The 15,183-nt window shown below is 30.3% G+C and overlaps 1 protein-coding gene across 2 annotated transcripts; it reads right to left on the reverse strand.

The window, feature by feature from the left end:
- Positions 1–10,708: 10,708 nt before the first annotated feature.
- On the reverse strand, positions 10,709–12,588 carry LOC108324705 (protein LIGHT-DEPENDENT SHORT HYPOCOTYLS 4). 2 transcript variants are annotated; one of them, XM_052875105.1, is made up of 2 exons: positions 11,377–12,588; positions 10,709–11,048 (listed from the first exon to the last, which is right to left on the reverse strand). In XM_052875105.1, coding segments are annotated over exons 1-2 (585 nt in total). In that variant the 5' UTR covers positions 11,961–12,588; the 3' UTR covers positions 10,709–11,047. The 2 variants fall into 2 exon arrangements, with proteins under 2 accessions (XP_052731065.1, XP_017413130.2); XM_017557641.2 differs by having other exon boundaries at positions 11,381–12,586.
- Between the last annotated feature and the right edge of the window lie 2,595 nt (positions 12,589–15,183).

Raw genomic sequence — 15,183 nt, forward strand, 5'->3', positions numbered from 1 at the left:
AGATTTAGAGTTGAGAGTGAATTTATATTACCAAAAAATAACATGAATTTAGATACAGTTTAATTTATTTAATTATAATAACATAAATTTAAATTAATTTATTGTTGGAAATGAAAATCATAATATAAGAAAAAGAGCAAATCTTTATTTTACAAGATTTGATTATACATAAATTTATATTTTATCGAAGTCTTTTTCTTTTAGCTTTTATCCCAGGAATATTTTTTGGAAAATAATTTTGATAATATTTTCGTCTTCAACCATCTTATTTTGATTATATGTGTGACATCCCAAAATATATGACATACATATATAATAAAAACTGTTATTCATTTATAATATTGGAAAGCACTTAGAGACATATAACAGACTATATTGGTTACAGTCACTCAAAATAAAATCAGAGTTGGTCTCTTAAACATAAAGGACCAGTGAATTATTATCAGAATAATACTACTAATTAAGATCCTAGACATACTAAGCTGCAGCATCACCGTCTTCCAGCGCTTGCTCCACAGACACCTCTTAATCTGCTCACATCCAATTTTGGATGATTATTACAAAAGAAAACATACACAAACAAAGCACGAACATAGAAGCAAGGGTGAGCTAGTTTTACAAGCAATCATACTATATTAGAGTAAACAATTCATCAAATAAATACTTTAAGCCAAGCAAGTTAAATCATACAAAGAAACATGTCATAAACTAGACTTGACTCGTCCGGACTTAGAATGATTGCCGAGTTATGGCGGGTTATGCACTCGTGGTGGCTTATGAAACTTAGGTTCCCCACCCTACCACACTCACGAGGTTAGCCTATTCCAGGCCTTGAGGCATACTGGGAGCCCCCAAGACTAAGACCTCCTGCTACTCCTCACCACATGGTTCAATCCTCTCTACTTGAGAATGAAAGACCATTGAAGAGTCAGGAAAACCCCCAAGACTGAGCTTCCCTGCAAATCATTCTAAACACTAAGAATCTCACCAAGAGATTCTACACAAATGGAACTTGGTTTACCACTTATCGTACTTTCATAACTTTGTAATCATATACTTTTTGGCACAATCAACATATACATAATTTCAAGAATATACATTAACTCATTCATAACAAGTTATAAAAGTAACGGCTCCAATTTAATCTAAATTTATCAATACCAGAATCTTTATAATTTATTTTCAACGCCTACACTCATATAAACTGAAAACATGTTTCCTTTAGTACTATTATAATAGTTATATTAACCATAATTCTATTATAATATTTATAATAAATCATTAAGTGTACCAAGCATTCCTAATTTTCATATTAAACCAACACAATAACATTCATTCATATTATAATATTATAAATTATTATCAACATCACTAACTATCACCATTTTCTTTTATACATATCGTACGTACCTATTAAATTTTTCTTTTATATAATTATATTATATTAATAGAATATGTACTCTCTGTTACTAATTTTATATACATAACGATATTATATTAATATAATTTATTATCATACTTACTCTTTCATCTTTTGTATAAAATATATTAATATAATCTATCTCATACTTTCTTTATATATATATATATATATATATATATATATATATATATATATATATATATATATATATATATATATATATATATATATCATGGTTCCTATACTTGTCTAATTTTCATCAGTAGACATCTTACTTTCCTCCAATTGGTCATCGGAGAGGGTTCAGCCTTCCGCGCTAGCACATATGACTAGTCACAACGTATTGGACCAGGCCAGGGCTGCTATATGATCAGGGATGTGCCAACTCAGGTTTTTAAGTCTCCTCTATCCTACCAACTAAGAAAGGCTCTTAACAAGTTACGATTTAATTATCTAAATTATTAAAATTGTCCTACAGTGTTCTAGACATCAAATACCTAATTATTTATTTATATATATATATATATATATATATATATATATATATATATATATATATATATATATATATATCCCTTTCCCTCACGGTAACCTTAAACAGTTCTTGCTCATATACATGCTATCACAGAGCCCTTACTCCAAACCCTCCAACCAGAATGATTTCAACCAAAAAAGATTAATTTCAACAGAGACACTTACAAACATAATTTTCACATGTACCAGTTCAACACCAAAGCATAAATTATTTAAGCACAATTTCACAGTCTCAGTTATAATTATCCAATAAAAATTAAAATCGTAGAACAGCTTCACAAGAACACACCAGTTCAACCTTCAACCTGCATATATTTTTATAAAATAAATTCATACAAAAATAATTAGCTCCCCTTACCTTAGTGGTTACAAGCACAACATTCTTTAGAGGAAACCCCAAAACAGTACTCTTGCACAGAAGCAAGTTAACAGGATCTACAAAACGTCAAATTGGGTACAGAGACATCTCTTACGCTGTGTTCGTTTCAAGCGAATTTACTGTTCAGAGAGATTTGCGAGCAAGGAATTGAGATGTAGTTGGCGTTCGTTTGCGCGGATTGAAGACGATGGAACGCGATGGATTTGCGGGATTGCAGGATTTGAACATCTTCGCTGAAGTGAGACGATTTGCGGTGATTTAAATGACAATTACATATTTGCCCTGATAAAGCAACTGAAATTAACGGTGTTGTATTCGGTTACGCACATAGTATTCGGTTACCTGGGGGAGGAGAAGGAGAGTGAGAAAGAACAACTTGAGGGGAGAACAAAGAGAAACGGTTGGAGGAGGTTCGGAAGTGAGGGGGCGAGAAAGAAGACGGAAGCAATCAGGAGGGGCAGCGGCGGAGGAATGAAGAAGGTCTTGAAAAGGTTGGGAAAGATGGAATGGAGAAACGACGACAGGCGTGAAAATGAGAGTGTAAGATGGAATGGAGAAACGGCAGACAGCGAACCAGTGCCGTCCTTTCCATCACTGCTTAGCTTCTCTTTTCTTCCCTTTCCAATCCACGTATCAAACAACACAATCCCCAACCCCCTTCTTCCGTCATCATCACCTTCAATGAAAATATCCTTGCTTCTTCAAACTTCTAAAACTATTATCTTTTCTTATAAAATAAATAATTATAGATTTAAATAAATCATTTTGGTATTGTAATGTTAATTTAGTTTTAAAAGAAATATAAAATAAAACGTGTGATTTCAAATTATTATTATTATTATTATTATTATTATTTTACATTTTAATAATTAATTTTAATTCTTTTTTTTCTTATAAACATTTATAAAATTAAATATAACATTAATAATTTATTTTACTACATTATAATTTTTTTAATATTTTAAAATTAATTTTAATTATTATTAATTAATTTCCTCTCTTTATTAACATTTATACATTTAAATATAACATTAAAAATTAACATTTTATATTACTTTAATAGTTAGGGACATTTTGGTAATCTTTAATTTCTACCAATTAAACTAATTTTTTAAATATGTCACATCAATCAAATCCTACACTAATTCTCGCAAACTTCAACCCAAAATTCACTCTCAATTACCTTCAAATTCACTCAAATAAACACACAAAAAAATCACCCTCAAATCCACTCAATCACTCTCCCCCAATCACTCTCCCCCAATTACCTCCAACTAAACACACCCTTAGAGTTAGAATAAATAGAGAATCTAGAGAGGAAAATCATTGACTACATGCAACTAGAAAATTGCATGCCCTAGGTTCAAAGGAAAAAGGGGAAACAGAAAAAGATAACTTACCCGTCCAAAACGAAAATCTAATCTGATGAAGGGAAAGCTCTCAACTCCATGAACGAAAGCACACTACCTATTTGAAATTTCAACAGTGGGAAGTGGTGGAAAAATAGAGAGAAGTCAGAGCAAGAAGAAGAAAATGAAGCTGAACTTAGAAAGAGAAAGAGGAACTGGATGAAGAACTCAGAGCTAGAAAATGAGACCTCTTTTAAGGTTCTAGTGTCCTTAGTTTCTTGGGCCAGGCTGCAGGACTCATTAGTCTTACATTTTCAGGCTCTTACAATATGAATAGTGTAATATTATACTTAAATAACTAGTATAAAGATGGTTTGACTGAAATACAAATTTAATAAATTCACATTTTATGTGCACTTTATAAAATTAAAATAATAGTTTGTTTTTATTAAAACCAATAAAATCAAATTATAACTAACTTAATTATGTAGAAGATACCAACAATATCACTAAAGTTTTAATGTATAAATATTTATATTTTATATAATTGGTTTCTAAAAAGAACCTATATATCTTTACCTAACCAAGTTGTTTTAACATCAAATATATATTCTTTTTTCTCCTTTCATACAATTTTTCATTTGCATTTATTCATTTATTTTTCATGTACGTATTCATTCATTTTTCATGGACAAAGGATAATTGCTTTCTCCATTTCACTAAGATGGGAGAACAAAATTATTCATGTCACCCTTTCTTGTTAGTGCACACCAACCAAACATCTTTGCGTTTTAACTCAATTCATGTTTCCAATACTGTCTAACAATAGTAATGGTTTACTTTTTTTTTTCAGACTAAATCATTAAATACCATGCATATTATTTTTTAAATAATTTTTAAAATTATATTAAATATTTGTTCTTTTTATCACTAGAGATGTTAAAAGATAAAAAGGTAGATTTCAAAATTCATCCATATAAAAATTTTGAGTCATCAACAAATAAATATATAATCAAAAGAAATGTAAAGATTATTATAGTATAGAAAACAAACATAAGAAAATATTGCTTCTCGACCCTTTCTTCTCTTTCAAGAAAAGTTCAATTAAAAAAAAAGAAATAAAAAAATAATCTTTTATAAATTGTGTTAAAATAATTAATATATATATATATATATATATATAAACTAAATATTTTAATAAACAGAATATTTAGTTATTTAATAAACTAAATATTTTAGTCACCAGAATGAGTCGAGGAGATATATAATATGAGAACAAAGAAATGCACTATAAAATAAATTACAAATATCACACAGTAACTGTTTTATTGGTATGAAACTATTTTAGAATTACAAATCTAAGAACCTAATCATAACATACATACAATATTATTAAGACATCATCAGGTAGAAGTGCTGATGGCGCCGCCATCAACATAGCTTTCTTTAATATCACCTTCTCCTCTTTCTTGCGCAAATATTGATCATAATCTTGCCCATAATCTTTGCCTTCTCCAACTCTAGAAAGTGCATGCTGCATGATTACTACACAATAACGTAGGTGTAATTTTTTTTTTTTGGATATAGTGATTTTGAATTTGGAGGTTGTAAACCAGATAAAAATATATTGTGATGCTCATTAATCTTTTGACATTCAAAGAAATAGACCTCTTTGTGTTTAGTCTCTTTGGATAAAGTTACCTAAAGATTATGACATTCATCTAGATCATGTTTCATTAAGATGTGATAACATTAGTGCTATTAATTTGACAAAAAATCTCATTCTTCATTCTAAGACTAAACACATAGAAATAAGGCACCACTTCATTAGAGATAATGTCTTAAAAAGAGAAGTTAAAATTGAATTTGTTGACACTTTACATTAATGGGTTGACATTTTCACAAAACCTTTGTCTAAAGAAAGGTTTTACATTATAAGAAATGAGCTAGGCATACTTGATCAAGTGTCGAATAATGGAATTGAAGTAATAAATTTGTTTGTATGAATGCAATCTATCTTGCTGTCATATATCATTGCACATTCATACTACATTCATGAATATTGAAATTGCATACAACTACGGATTTTATAATGATTATCATTGTGTTAACACTCAACATTGTTAAGAAAGTTGTGCTTGCAGGTTGAACACTGATCTTTAAAGGTTTAAAAGATCAAATTTGTGCATTTGATCACATTTGCGAAATTTAACCGATTACACAAATCACTAATCGATTAAATTTTGCTATGCAGTGAGTTTAATCGGTTAGACTCATAATGAAATCGATTACAAATCGCGTAACTAGTTTATATGCTTATAACTGCTGATGTATAATGCTTAACTTGTTTCAATTGTCATTATGTACATCTTAAGCATATCTCTTTCATATCAAATGTTGCATATTGCTAAAAAAATGTTTTGAAAATCAATTCATGTTTCATTTTGAAAATTGCACACCAAATGTTGCATAATCTTTTACACTATTACATTAATTTTGCTGCATTTTGAAAATTGCACACCAAATGTTGCATAATCTTTTACACTATTACATTAATTTTGCTGTTGCATAAACTGGTATCATGCACTTTTACTGCATATATAGTATGAATCCTTAAATAATTTAACTTTTTTTGAAAGATAAACTAATAATATATACAACATTTTTAATTTTTCATGTAAATTAATACCTCACAAGTAGTTTATATATCCATAGACAGATAAAAATAGAGTTGGGTTCCAACTTCCACAAATTCATCATAATTAAGATGTGGTTTTTAAAATGGAAATTTAGCCTGAAGGCTTGGCATCATCATAGTCTACTAAGAAAAAGTAATGCAAAGAGAAGTGGAGCATATATAATATGAGAACAAGAAATCCACTACAAAATAAATTACAAAAATCACACAGTAAACCCTTTAGGGTCAATCATGACCCTCTTTGGATCATGTTCCCTTCAACCACATCCTAGATCTATTACACCAAAATTATCATGGAAAGCAATACCAATTACAGTTTTATCTTTTCTCAATACAGATAGCCAAAATAAAAAAAATAAAAAAATCAGGCTTTCATGCAAATGTGTTAGCTTGGAATTCAAGGCAAAACAAAGGCATGTCTTATTCTTTATTCTTTTATATCTATTATACTAAAAATGTATTATCATTTTTCATTATTAAAAATGATAAAAAAATACAAAATATCCAAATTCTCAAATACTTGGTGTACTTTTAAAATCCGTGTACACACATAGAGAACATATATATAATTAATCTTAAATTTTAGATATACGTACTTTGTAAATCCCCCGTATCAGTTTTATTTTGTAGGCAAGTGGGGGACAAAAAGTATGAAAGAGGAGAGGCTAGCTGTTGTACATTCATATACATGATAGACAAGTGATAAACAGGAACTAAAATTATGCCAACACAACAACCTTTTCTCGAGTTACATCCTTAACTTTCCTAAATTCAATCATAGTATATCATTTTTAAAAATTTTAAAAAAATTATTGGGACCAAATATGTCTTGTTCGGTTTTATAGTTTAAAAAATGTATTATAATTGATAATTATTTATACACGTTATACTTAAGTATTTATTTTCTTTATTTATAGCCGCGTGTTGTTCATGGTACGAAGAGGTACATGAAAAAAAAGCCTAGCCACACTAGTGCAAGAAAACTGATAACGGTCACTTTCATGTGATCCATATTCATTTTACACCTTATCTTTGCTTATTTCTTGAGACAATATATTGATTAAATTAGTGTAATATGTGTTGGTTAAATTAATACAATGATTAGTTAAATTCTTGTTTAAATTTATATGTCCATTGTATATATGTATTAAAAGGTTTTGTAAAATTTTCATTCATTGCTAGATAATATAAATCATTAATTATCAATATATTTTTACATACGGTCTAAATCCAATTAGTTAAATAATTCAAATTTTGGGAAGGATAACAGTTTTACGTATGTGTCAATTATATCATGTGGGAGTAGTATGTGAGATTACTTGGTCTTCTAGTGCAACTCTAAATGATTGAGTGAACATGATGGAGACAAATGATATCCTAAAATTTCTTTTAAAACCACAACACTTTGGCTAAATAAGTGTAATGATTCGGTTATGATTAAATTAGTACAATTGTTAGCTAAATTCATCTCTAAACTAATATCATTCGATAAAGTTTTATACTTATAATATTTAAGATTGATTATGGTTGTTAAAAGTTTGACATAAGAATAGAAAATTTATATTTACATCGAAAAAAAATTGAATTTAAACACCAAATTTGAATCTCAGTATATCATATTATTTCCATTTGATATTTTTAACCTTTTATAATTGTCTTGGAAAAACCTGAATTGAACTGAAGTTATAGCCGTTATCTGGAAATTATGTTAGATTTTGTAGGTAAAGAAATGTAAATCCGTCCGATAGCAATATATAAATATTAAGTAGTTGATAAAGGCAGATATAAAAATTGATTCCCCTAATAGGACCCACGTTATATGAGGGAGGTAAATTAATAAAAAAATGATGAATTGAGAAGAAGTAAGAAGTAGAGGGTGGCCCTCTTCTTACATGATTTGGCACAGTAAACCCACTACATAGAAAACTAATGTAAAGACATTGCTTTAATAAATTCTTTCCATACCCTTTAACTTTTATAATTGAAGAGGGAAACATTTCGACACACGTAGGGCATCTGTATGAATGATCAGCATTTAGTGCTACTTCAGGAATCCCAATTAAATCCTTCATCTCTCTCTCTCTATCTTTCTCACAAATTATCAACCACATCTTATGCAAATAATAACACATGCAACAAATTACATTATTCCTTCAATTTTTCACCATGCTTCAGTAAAAAGTTGTTTATATATGATATATTAAATACCATAAAAAAATTTAACATATAAATTATTCACTGAGTAAAATAATAAATATAGAAAAATATATGCAAACAACCTAAAGATAACTTTTAATTGAAAATCCAATGCGTTAGACATATATGTTGTGAAGTGTATTCTTCCATATTTTTGTATTTGTATTGCATTTCTTAATTTAGTCGGACAGTGAATCTAGGTGAGACCTATATGTTTTGATTGTCTTGGTGGGAGCATTTATTTATGATGCTTTCTGGTTTTGAGCTCTATGTATCTTTTATGTAATTTTTTAAAAGGGTTAGAGTATCTCATAAATTCTCTATTATATTTATTTATTTATTTTTATTGATAAAAAGAATATTCGTTAGACATATGTTATTTTTTACAATAGTTTTATATTGAGCTGAATTCGTGAAAAATCATTTATAATTTTTATTTGACAAAATATATTTAGATACTCTCTAGTTTATTCTTGTTCTTTTTTCATTTAGAGTAGTCTTACTCATTTTTCTTCACCGAAACTGATATATAGTATTGAATTGGTAAAATGCCTTTATGATTACCAAGTTAATTATTTCATAACAAAGTATTATAATGTTTACTTATCAAAAAATGAATCATATGAAGTTAGTGCAATCCACATAATATATATATAGATATTCGAAAATAGTATTCAAGTAAAAAAAATAATTATCAAGTGAGATCCTTTGTTTTTTGTTTTTCTTTTTAACCCCTATCTACTGTTGATTTAACTATTATTAATCTATATTATATCACGTTCTTTCTCTTTTATCTTTTGAACTCATTAATTTCTTTCAGACGTGTTAAGTCGCTGTCTTATTCTTAAGCAGCCTTACGCGTCCCCAACAAATTTCATCATCAGAAGCCAATGGAATGACAAAGAGAGAAGAGCTACAGAAAGAGAGTTACCTCATATACTTCATGTGAAAGAGAAAACATGCTACTTAAAAACTGCTGTAGAACAATATTTTATCTGTAATTTCATACAACTAATGACGTCTCTCTCTCTCTCTCTCTCTCTCTCTCTCTCTCTCTATATATATATATATATATATGTATGTATATATATATGTATGTATATATGAGTGTGTGTGCAAATCAATACTAAGCAAAGAAGAAAATAGTGTCTTGAGACCTTATTTTGACTGGACCAACACATGTCAGCGACATTTTAATTTTGTTTAGCTTTTAAAACATATCAGTATGTTACTTTTCGTATGGTCATACATTCAGTCACACAAGAAGAATGTCATGCCATCAAGAACTTGAATATCTCTATCTACAAAGGGAAAACACATGCTGAGTTCAGAATTTATTTAAAAATAATTACCCATATTTATATATTTTCAAACACTTAACAGAAATAAACGACTGTTTTAATCTGTAAAATAATCAAACAATTGCATTCTTCCACATTTTACAATGTATCTATTAACAAAGAAAATATAAAATTATGAATAAGATAGATATTTTATAATTTTTAATTCATTTTAATTACAAACGTGTGGTTAAATGCATTTTAGAATAGACGTATATCTGTCATTATTCTGGTCTTCTAATTAGTATAACATTATATATCTAGAAGGAGATACTAAAGCTTAATCAACAATCCATGGAAATTTGAAAAGAACTACATCCATAGATATGGTTTTTTCATAGTATGCTGCCAGTTTCAAGTTTCAGGCTTTGACCAAAAGAAAACAAATAGCACTATTATGAGGGTATTTAAAATTGTCTACCTACTGGCAATAGTGCCATCTCTTTTCTCCCACTTAAGTAGACAATATATCAGAATTGATTCAGAGAGAGTTCGTGTGCACACACTCCAACGCACTACTCACCTTATGATGCCTACCAATTGCATGACAGTTTGAAGCATGGATTCTGTGGACTGGGTGTTCAACTGCATATTTATAAATGAAATTACACATGAAACTACACAAAATCACTGAACTAACAGAACAGAAACGACCACCATAATCACCTGACTCTCAGCTTAAGTATAAATGAACATATATGATTAAGTAAATGGTGTATATTGAGATTTGAGAGAGAGAGAGAGAGAGAGAGAGAGAGAGAGAGAGAGAGAGTTTCACACGCAACGAAGTAATTAAAGGAAAAGAAACTGCACTTCACCGCATCCAAGGAATGAAAATATACATATATGGAAATTAAGACGATCTTGAGATCCATTATTTTCGTCATAACATCTTCAAGAGTACATACACATTTTTATTTTATTGATACAAATTGGACGATGCTGCAATATTGGTCTGTGACACACACGCACGCACAGCTCTCCACTGTTTTTTACTGCCACTGCTTAAGTTACTGCTGCATCTACCAAGAGTACTGCTGTTTAGGTTTACACAATATATTTTCTAATGCAATATTGCAAAGGGTGTCCCCATTTTGCAGTGCCCCAGCCCATTGTCAAATCACAATTTCTGCATAACAAGCAAACAAGGAAGTAAAAAAACCACGAAAAAGAAAAAAAGAAACATAATTGATCCACATATATGTCATGCTAATCTCTACACTACCAATAGCATAATGTGAAAGTAAGTCCAAATAGTGATTAGTCACATGACACGTGCAGGTTAGTTTACAGCTAGCTATAGAAACCTAAGAGTTGTGATACTGTTATTGTTTGACTGATAGTTTAATGAGTTTGGTTGCATAGGAAAAAAAGGTAGAGCGTGTCTTAATAACTGTACCAAAACCCTTGAATTTACTAAGGTACATGGAATTATGAGGTTAGTCATGTGGCCTTACTAACTTGCATTATTTGGAGGGGGCAATGGAGGAGGATGTTGAGGACGCTTGCGTTTCTTTTTCTCGTAGCTAATTCCCCTAGCCTTGGCTTGTGAATCACGCACTTCACGAAGGTAAAGTCTCACGGCGCGAGCACCAAAAGGGTTGGTTTCAGGTTTTCCTCCATTTTCTTCGAAAGCAGCTCTGAGACGACCTATTAGAGCATCAAGGCTGCCCCATGCTTGGCGTAGAGGGCAAGGGCAAGGTGCAGGAGGGTTGGGGTGCCCGAAGAAGGGACAAAGGTGGGTGTGAACCTTTGTTTTTCCGAACTCGTCGAGGTACCTCAGGAATTCCAGCACGTGTGCGCCGCTGCAGCGTGAGAGTGAAAGTGGGGGTCTGTGGTTCCGAAGGTACTGCCCGAACGTGTTCCAGTCGCGTCGCTTTTGGTTCTCGTAGCGGCTCAGAGTAGTGGGGGAGGAGGAAGGTGGTGATGACGAAGATGAAGGTGGTGGTGGTGATGTGAAATTGGAGGTGTTACCTGCTGAGAGGTTGATGGCTTTGGTGTCGGAGTTTGACGAAGAGTCAAATTCTTGAAAGGAATTCATGATCTGTAAGGGAAGGTGTTATCGGATATTTGGATCTGCGATGTTCTTCGTTACTGTTTGGGAAGGGTTTGTTGTTTTCTGTTCAGTGACTTTGCGTGTTGGATCGATAAGGAGAGTGTTGAACAGTTGTGGAGATTGAGGGGTGTAAGGAGGGGAAGGAAGAAGATCTCTCAAGAATATAAGGCATGGAAGGAGGGTGCCCAACTGAAAAAAAAAATGGCTTTGATGATGATCAGATTTCGGCAGGTTTGAACTGTGCTGAGAAGTGAGAGAGAGAGAGAGAGAGAGAGAAGGTTGAATTGATGGAGAATGGAGATAACTTAACAGGAAGGAGGGTAAAAGAACAGTTTAGAGAGAGAAGAAGGAAAAACCTATTTTTCCTAGTAGCTAGGCTAACTTCAACCCTCTCTATATATTTTGATAACTCCTAGAATACTTGAAAGCGTGGTGATGCTAGGTGCTTTTTGCTAACCCTGTTTTTCTGAAACCATTTTTAGGAATTTTGACAGTGTTTTTTTTTATTTTTTTGAGAAGAAGGAAGAAAGGGTATGCAGGTAGATGAGGTGGTTTGACCTATGGCAGTGTCCGAAGCAAAGAGAGAATGTGATGGGAAGAGAGCAGAGGGACTTAAATTGAGAAAGAAGAAGTGTTTTGGGCTTTAGGGCTTTTGTGGAAATAGAAATAGGTTGAAAAAGACAGTGAGAGATTGTTGACGCAGACAGATAATGGTGTTGGTAAAAAAAATTAAATATAATGGTTTGGGTGGTTCTATTATCTCTCTCGCGTTGATTGACAATACCTTTCGAATTTACCTGTTTGCCCTTTTATGTCTGATACGACTAACTTTAGTTTGGGAAAAAATGGGATCATCAACCATAGTTGCATACAAGTAGACACTAGTAGCGCTTGTGAACTTACCATCATTAGATTGTTACTTTTCAACAAGTGCTAATCCCTAGGCCCTAGATATCTGTGTGCAGATTATAATGATTTCAATGATGAAAATCATTGACTGCAAATGACTTCAATTAAATCCCCTACTATTGCTAAATTAAGATTACAACCACTAACCCTAAAATAATTCATTTTACTTCATTTCAAACTTTAAAATTTTCAGCTTTTTCAGAATAATCAAACCTGTCATCACACAAAGAAGAAATCATATATGAAGAGTTCGTCCAATAAATGTTATTTTATTTTACGGTTAAATATGTTTTTGGTTTCTTAACTTTCAGCGAAAATTAGAATTAGTCTCTCTTTAAAACTTTGGACTAATTTAGTCTCCAAATGTTAAAAATATATGAATTTAGTCTTTTTAACAAAATTTTGTTAACTTTATTTGATATTTTAAACGTATTTATCAGTGAACATTGAAGCAAAAATGTATCAAACGGTGTAAACAACTCAATTGCTATCATGAAACGCACTTGAAACATCAAATAAACCTAACAAAATTTAGTTAAAAGGACTAAATTCACACATTTCTAAAGTTTAGGGACTAAATTAGGTCCAAATTTTGAAGAGGGACTAATTTCAATTTTCGCTGAAAGTTAAGGGACCAAAAACATATTTAACCCTTTATTTTATTAAATTAAAATGTAACTGTTATAATTTTATGTATGATATGTGCATTAATTTTAATATATTTTATTTTAATTTATATAATTTTAATTACATTTGATATATTATTTAAAAGATTTAAATTTAGGATAAAACGGATTTCAAATAAAAGAAAAATAGATGTAAAAAGTATAAGAGAATTTGGAATTTATGAAAGATGAATAATCATCTGAGGCGTGAGATGATCAGTTTATTGACTATCAGAAAAGTGGGAGAATTAAAAGAAAAATGAATAAAGTAACATTGAGTTTATTAAAATATATATCGAAAAATAAAATAAAATAATCTGAGATAGATTTTAACTTATTTTTATTAAAAATTCATGGGTTATATTATTGCGGAAAGAATTTTTTCATGTACAATAATAATGAAAAGAATGCATACACTGGTACTACAAATAAAAGTAAACGTAACCAGACTTACATACTAGAAAAGAAAAGGTTCTTTGTATCATTTCACAACTGTTTGATGAAATAATCATAAAAGAAAGAGTAAATTTTTATACTTTTTTTATAAAGGTGAAAAATATGAAAAATAGTGAAAAGTAACGCTAAATTTGGTGTAAAAAAAATTGAATGTCAAAATACCATCCTTACAAATTTTTTTAATTTTATTATATATCATTTCATATCTCATCGTTGTTATGTAATGATTTTTTTCTTCCTTTAATAATAATATAATAGTTGATGATATAATATAATGATCATTAGGGTGATTGTAATGTTTTGTTGACCATTTTAACAATTGCATGAAATGCATTAAGTCTCATTAAGGATTAAGCATGACAATCGATTTTTGTGACGAAAACGTTGTTAGAGATGGAATGGCAAGAATTTAAGTCTGTCTCAAAAATTGGTGATCTTATTTAAAACAATTAACATTGATTTGGATGTTGACAAAAACAAAAGTGTGGAATATGGTAGATCTATTAAATCTATGTCTCTCATAATTTCTTTTAACAATGCTGTTTTTGTTTGTCATATCGTTTAGATCATCATTAGGGAAAGGAGGTTTTTTCGCTAAACACGTATTTGATTTCTTTAAGGAAAGTATTATCAGCTGCCATGGGAATCAAATCCTCTTAAAAAATCATAAAATAGCAGTTAAGATACGCTTCACTGTATGTTGATCTATAAACTTTACAAAACTTTAAATATATAATATAAAAAAAGAAAAAAAAACTTTACAATTCCTCGTTCAAAATTCCTAGTTAGTGCGTCTTTTTTATTCTGTATACATTGAACCCATCTATAATTAAGTTCAATGTGTCGATATATTTAATTGATTTTATATTGAGAAATTGGTGATTTGATGTTGAAATAATTTCAGTGATTTTGTAGTATAACGGTGCATATTTTGCGAAACTGAGTTGTATGATGGTGAATTGTTTGGAGAATGTGAGTTCCAATTATAGCAAGCAAATATTGTTGGCAGGATAATCACAAATTTGCAAATCAATTTGGTTTTAAAAGGTGAAAGTTTGAGCTCAAATTGCATCCTCATATGTCTGTAACCTAACTCCAGAGAGATAAAAGAGTTGATAGTGAGGCATTTGAGAAAGTGTGAAGTTTGTTGAAGACAAATCAAATCATGTTTAATATAT

Source organism: Vigna angularis, chromosome 3, assembly GCF_016808095.1.
Source record: "Vigna angularis cultivar LongXiaoDou No.4 chromosome 3, ASM1680809v1, whole genome shotgun sequence".
In the NCBI taxonomy this organism is placed as follows: domain Eukaryota; kingdom Viridiplantae; phylum Streptophyta; class Magnoliopsida; order Fabales; family Fabaceae; genus Vigna; species Vigna angularis.

Excerpts from the sequence above, each read along its gene's own strand:
- LOC108324705 (XM_017557641.2), bottom strand. The coding sequence starts at position 11,960 with ATGAATTCCTTTCAAGAATTTGACTCTTCGTCAAACTCCGACACCAAA.